Source organism: Leucopleurus acutus, assembly GCF_964270905.1.
Source record: "Leucopleurus acutus genome assembly, chromosome: 8".
NCBI classification, from domain to species: domain Eukaryota; kingdom Metazoa; phylum Chordata; class Mammalia; order Artiodactyla; family Delphinidae; genus Leucopleurus; species Leucopleurus acutus.
In genome coordinates, this window is record NC_139151.1 from 63,452,751 (window position 1) to 63,459,028 (window position 6,278).

The window sequence follows — 6,278 nt, forward strand, 5'->3', positions numbered from 1 at the left end:
AGGGAGGTTAGAATAAATCCTGTGATACTGTTTTGGAATCTGAAGTATCAGTGTAACTCACTGTTTTTAATATATATATAGAAATGGATAGATACAAGGAATAAATATAGATAAGTGTGTATGTGTGGGTTAGTATACATACATATATTTCCTAGCTCTGTCCACTGAGAGGGCCTAGGAGGAATGACATCCCAGTAACAATGAAAACACCAAGCATCCAGATCTTGGTTTCTATACATCATTTTCCAATAAAAGGAAAACCAGTGCTCCCGGAGAAGTAATTGATTCCAGGGCTGGGGAGGGGAAAATACAGGTTGAGGCTGGAGCATTTTGTGGTACCAGAAAATTAGGAATTTCTCAAAAAAGGATGGAGGCATGTCAACAGGACACAGGAGACCATGTGAAGGAGCTCCCAATGGCTAAAGCTGGAACAACTTGAGCCAAAAATAAATAACCATATAATTAAATAAACACCCGTGAGTCCATACTGGCATAAATACATAAACACATAAATCAATGCATAAATAAATGGGGGAGGAGGGACAGATCTTCCTTACAGAAGAATCCCAATTAATAGATGTGTAAGGGGGCTTCCCTGGTGGCGCAGTGGTTGAGAGTCCGTCTGCCAGTGCAGGGAACGCGGGTTCGTGCCCCGGTCCGGGAAGATCCCACATGCCGCGGAGCGGCTGGGCCCGTGAGCCATGGCCACTGAGCCTGCACGTCCGGAGCCTGTGCTCCGCAATGGGAGAGGCCACAGCAGTGAGAGGCCCGCGTACAGCAAAAAAAAAAAAAAAAAAAAGATGTGTAAGGAACTAGAGAAATACAAAATTACCGAGAGTCACATATCACAGTAATAATTGTTGCAGGCAAGATCCACAGCTGGATGCTAAAATCAGCATAGGCTAAAAGTATCTGCCCCGAGATATATATATATATATATATATATATATATACACTGAAAGGGGAAAAAATAGTAACTTTGTAGTGGAGAAACCCAGGATACACCATTTTAACCAGATGATCAAGATTAACATCACCTGTAGTGGGAATGTTGCCATCATGTGCCCCAGATGTGATGCACTGAAAAGCACACAATAGCGCTTCTGTAGCAGCTTTGCCGAAAGCTTCACTTTTGTATTACTACAAATGTGTAACCTCAATTTTATTGAGAGAAGACATAGGACATTCTCTTATCGCGTCAGTTCCTACCATACTACTTCTTATCACGTGAAAACACAAGGCCAACAAAAGAACTGAACAGTACTCATCAATGTGTCACTGCCATGAAAGACCAGGAAAGACTGAGAACTGTCACAGAATGGAAGAGACAAAGGAGACAACAGTTAAATGTAATGTGGGACTTTGAGTTGGATTCTGGAAGAAAAAAAATAGAAAAACTGTTAGGGAAAAACTGGTGACATTTGAGTAAGTCTATAGTTTAGTTAATAATATTGTGCCAGTGTTAATTTCCTGGTTTTGATACTGTATTATGGTTATATAAATTGTTAACATTAGGGTAAGATAAGTGACAGACATATGTGAAGAATTCTGCACTAGTTTTGCAAATTTTCTGAAGTCTAAAATTATTTCAAAATAAAAAGTATAAAAAAAAATACAAAGGCCAAGTCTAGATTCATCCCTGTTAAACCTGATTCAGTTCCTTAAACTGAGAAATAAGGACCATATAATTAATACTGACCACTGAAACATCCCCTCCCCAAAGTCTGGGATATAAGCAAAGATCATTTAGCATAAAACATCATTTACCTAAAGCCACTTCTGAAGCACATTATTTTAAAAATACTTATTCAGGGCCCATACTTTCATTTTTCCAACACTTTGGCAGAAGAAATTTGTGGAGGATAAAATTCTGTTCACTCTGAGCAAACCAGTTCCCATCCTTGAACTTAAATAGGGGCAAGTGACTTCAGTGATAATCACAACACAAATGATACCACAGATTGGACCCAAGAGGCTTAAAAACTATTAAGCCAGGAAATACACATAAAAGTTACATCTTTGAATATCTGTATTTTTGAATATTTGCAATCCCCATTTTCTTTCCTTTTCCTTCCTGGAAGAAAGTTTCCATTTCTGGATCCCTGTACCAGAAATCCAAACTTAACAGGGTCATCCTTATTCACTAGGTTTATAAACACTACAAGTATTCAAAAAATCAAATCCTTCTTAACAGGGAGAATATATGCTCTCTGTTAATAGTGATTACCTGGGGATAAATAGGAAGGTCTTTACTTTTCTATTTTACACATTTTTGTATTTTTTATATTGACTTTCTATAACAATAATCACATATTATTTTAAAACCAATTTAAAGGTAGAAAAGCAGCGATGCCAGTCAATCATTAATTATTTTAAACTAAATAGTAGGCTTTTCACTCTAAACTGTTAGCAATTCAATTTCTTATTTGTGATAAGCCAAACCCAACAGCTAAGAATAACCAAACTTTTGCCACTTGTCATTCAACATTATTTACTAAATAAGTACTTTATCCAAAAGAAAACTTGGCATGGTTTCTACCCCCAGAGAGCATACAGTGACTGAAGGTCACAGTGAAAAAGTGAACATTTTTTTCCCCAAACAGGGTACCAACATGTGTGAATTCCAGTACTGTTAATAGAATATTTAATATGGTGAGGATGTGGTATGGAGGAACTGGCAGAGAGATGTTTCAGAGAGAGCACTCTTTTGGCCTCCCATGATGCAGGGCAGATAGAGAGAGAGATGGCTGTCTGTCTCTGGGAAAATATGAGCCTGAAGAAACAGAAGGGCTTTATGGATGGACCACCAATTCCACTTGCTGCGAACCTGACCAGGAGCACGTCTCCTTTGATGGGAGAGGCAGGAGTTTTGCTCCTCCTGCACAAAGGAGACCATAAATTTATTAGGATTTCTCACCCAACCAAAGAGGGACACTAGGAGGCTGCGTGAACAGCAGAGACGTGGGGTCAGGGACAGAGCTAGAGTGGGGATCTGACTTTTTTTCACCTGCCGGCTAATTGTGTGATCATGCCCACGACCCCTTTCCCGATTCCCCTGAGCCTCAGTGTCTGCATCAGTAACACGAGGGAGAGGATTGGCTCAGAGCTCCCTGAAGAGCCCTGCCAGCTCCAACATGCCACAGTTTCCATGCCCCAAGCAGCCTCTTCCTATGAGAGTCCAGTCTGCAGCTAGTTCTCAATGGCAGAGTTTCTGACACTGAGCTGATCCCCCGTGGCCCAGAACACAAAATGGCAAAGTCCAGACTTCAGGCTCCCAGATCTGGAGCTCTAAGGGCTTAAAATATCCCTCCACACATCTTTCCAGGGCCAACTTGCAGCTCCAAATGAGGCAGGCTCCTGGTGCAGCTCTAAAGCTTGGCAGGTCACAACGCCAAACCACCCGAAGTCAAGGACAAGATAGAGCCACCAGAACCTCAGGGGAGGGCAGGACTCTGGCACTCAGACTTCAGAGCAAGGGTGCTGCCCCAGGGAGGTACAGGATCAGCACAGATCAGCCCTGTTCTGGCAAGCATGGCTCTCCTGATCAACATGGCTGCTGACTTTCTGCTCCCAAACTGAGTGGGACCAAAAGATACTAAAGCAGCACTTTTCCTTTGCAGAAGCTAGACAAAAGGACATTTCAGAGCCAGATAAAACTGTATGATCAGCTCTCGGGAAGACCTGATGTTCCCTGTTTTTTAAGGATCTGACATGCAATTCAGAGAGTAGGTGATGTGACCCGGGATGGGGGTGGGAGGGCTGCTGAAGCACTTTTACCAACGCAAGTGGCCATGACAAGAGCTGAGGAGGTAGGGAGCTTCCCCTGCTGGCCCACCCACTGCTGGTCCCCAAGTCACTTACCCTCACACTGCCTGCCCTCCCCTTGGTAGCCAGGCCTGCAGGAGCACTTGTAGGAGGTGGGTGTGTTCTGACACAGGGCATTGGTGTGGCAGTCATCTAGCCCCTGGGCACACTCGTCCACATCTGCAAAAGAGCACAGCAGCTCCTGATATGGTGCCCCGAGCCCCGGTGACCTGGCCTAGGCCCCTCTCTAGCATCATCTCCCACCAGCCCATCCCACTCATGCCTCGCCAGCTAAACTGCTTGGGAGCCCCTGGGATGAAGTGGACCATGTCCAGGCCCCTGTTTCCAGGCACAGCCTGTTCCCTCTGACTGGGATACCCTCTCCACTGGCCTTCACGACTCAGCTCAAACCCACCTCCTCTAGGAAGCCTGCCAGGACCCCAGAGTGTAGGTGAGTTGTCCCCCAGGATATGCTCACATATCACATTGTCACTGTTTTCCTGCCTCCCCATCTAGATGGTGTCTTGATTACAGACTGGACCTGCGGCCCGGAGGCAAAGCACAGTACCTGGCACATGAGTAGGTGATGGTAAAGGCCTGCTGAAGGAAAGAGCAAGTTGGCCAAAATGCTCTGAAAACCGAGCAGAGTCTGTCAGCTTTCTCAGGGTTTGGGGTATGGGGGGAAAGCTCACCCTGGGCTCTGAGAACACCATCCTGAACCCTCAGACCATGCAGAGAGGTAATGGTGCCCCCCTCCACCCCTTCACCGCTGCCCACCCTCTCAACCTGGAAACCGGCCTTGGCAGAAGCCTTTCCTTGGCTGATACTCCTTCCAGGATGTTAATTAAAAACAAAAGAGTTTTGAAAGTATTCCAAGTCCAGTTAGTGCACAACGGGTATTCCCAGATTCTCAAGCAGCAGCTGTTCCACAGACAGAAAAATCCCTGGAGCCGACCCTGAAGCCCCCAGGAGAGCTTCCCGGCCCCAGAAGAAAGGAGCGCGGCTGCCATAACCTCACGCGGCCGGAGCCCTCAGTTTCCCCATCTCCGCAAGGAGACTCCAAAGCCCTGCTCCCCGCTCAGCCCGCGCGAGTCTGCCCAGCAGGCGCTCCCCGGGGATCAGGGCGGGAACTGTCATCAGCCCCGGGTCCGAGGCCGGGCCGCGCACTCAGGCCCTGGGCCTCTGGCCCGCGCGGTGGCAGCGCCTCTGCCTGGCCTGCGGGTGCGGCCCCAGGGGAAGGGGGGCCACGCGGAGCTCCGCAGCCAAGCCCCGGCCCCACTTGCCCCGGGCGCCCCGCGAGGGTCACGGGACCCCTTCTCGTCGCCCTCCCTGCCCGCCGTGCCAGGTGCGCCCCCGCGGCCGGACACTCACCCTCTGGCGGCCCCGTGGCGCGGCCCCAACCGGGCGGGACAGCCGCCGTCAGCAGCAGCGGTAGCAGCAGCGGCAGCAGCGCCCGGGCCGCCCAGGGGCAGCCAAGGCCCGCGACCCCCATGGAAGGCGCGGCGACTGCGGGCAGAGACTGCGGAGCGCGGGCGGCGAGCGCGGCGGCGGCTCCGGGAGGTGTGTGCGGGCGCCCTGCCCGCCGCGCTCTGACACCCCCGGCCCGGCCCCGCCCGGCTCCCGAGCCCCGGCCTCATTTTCACACAGTCCTCCCCGGGCCGCCCCTCCCGGCCCCCTCCCTTCCCCCTCCCGGCCGGGGCGGAGGGGGCGCGGTCGCAGTGGCCGGAGGACGGCTGTCAGCCTGGCGGGGTCGGGCCCAGCGGGCCGCGAGGCCCCCGCCGCGCAGGCCCCCGCCGCAAACCCGCTGCTCCCGCACCGCCGCGGCGCTGCGGCCCGCGGCGAGCCTCGTGCTCCGCCCGTTCGCGGCGTCCTCCAACTTGACCCGGTCCCTCTTGTGAAGACAAACAGCACTTCTAGCCTGAAATACTCGGATACGGGGCACCCAGAAAGTGTCCTGTGTAGCTCAGAGTCCTATAGTCCCCAAACCCACCTATGGGGCTTACCCATCACTCCACTTAGGAGGGGGAATGTGGATGGAATGAAAGTGATTCCACAGACTTCGGATCCTCAGGAGAACTCAACGGAGAGGGTGAGCCCAGCTTTTCTGCTCACCTCAGCACACACTGTCTACACCCTTCTCCGTTCTGCCCAACCCGGGCCTTCTCTGATCCCCTGCCCCCAAGTCCTGGGAGGAGAGTGGCCCACTTGTCCCCCACTGGGGCACCGCTGAGACTGTCCCTCTGTGGCACAGTGCTGGGCCCATAAGCACAGCACAAAGTGTTCATTTCACTGAAAACCGGTTAAATGTATCTTCAGAGCAGCTTAAAGGTGAAGGAAAAGGGGGCCAGAATGTCAAGGGTGAGCCACCAGGGACAAGACAGCCCAACATGGGCACAGGTGGTATCTACGACCACCTGAACTCATAAACATCAGGTATGGCCAGCTGCAGATACAGGCAGTGCTTGTCACCTGGC

General features: G+C 50.6%; 1 protein-coding gene across 4 annotated transcripts in view; it reads right to left on the reverse strand.

The window, feature by feature from the left end:
* The window catches only part of SCUBE2 (signal peptide, CUB domain and EGF like domain containing 2), a 71,812-nt gene extending 66,463 nt beyond the window's left edge, over positions 1 to 5,349 (reverse strand). For 2 of the 4 annotated variants that reach the window (XR_014326389.1, XM_082844935.1), the window contains exons 1-2: positions 5,176 to 5,349; positions 3,862 to 3,984 (exon numbers count right to left, since the gene is read on the reverse strand). Coding sequence is in view for 3 of the 4 variants with exons in the window: in XM_082844935.1 (XP_082701061.1) it covers positions 3,862 to 3,984; positions 5,176 to 5,296 (244 nt within the window). In the remaining variant the exon portion in view is untranslated. The remainder of the gene's footprint in view (positions 1 to 3,861; positions 3,985 to 5,175) is intronic. The other 2 variants (XM_082844937.1, XM_082844936.1) reach the window with 1 other exon arrangement.
* Positions 5,350 to 6,278: the final 929 nt, after the last annotated feature.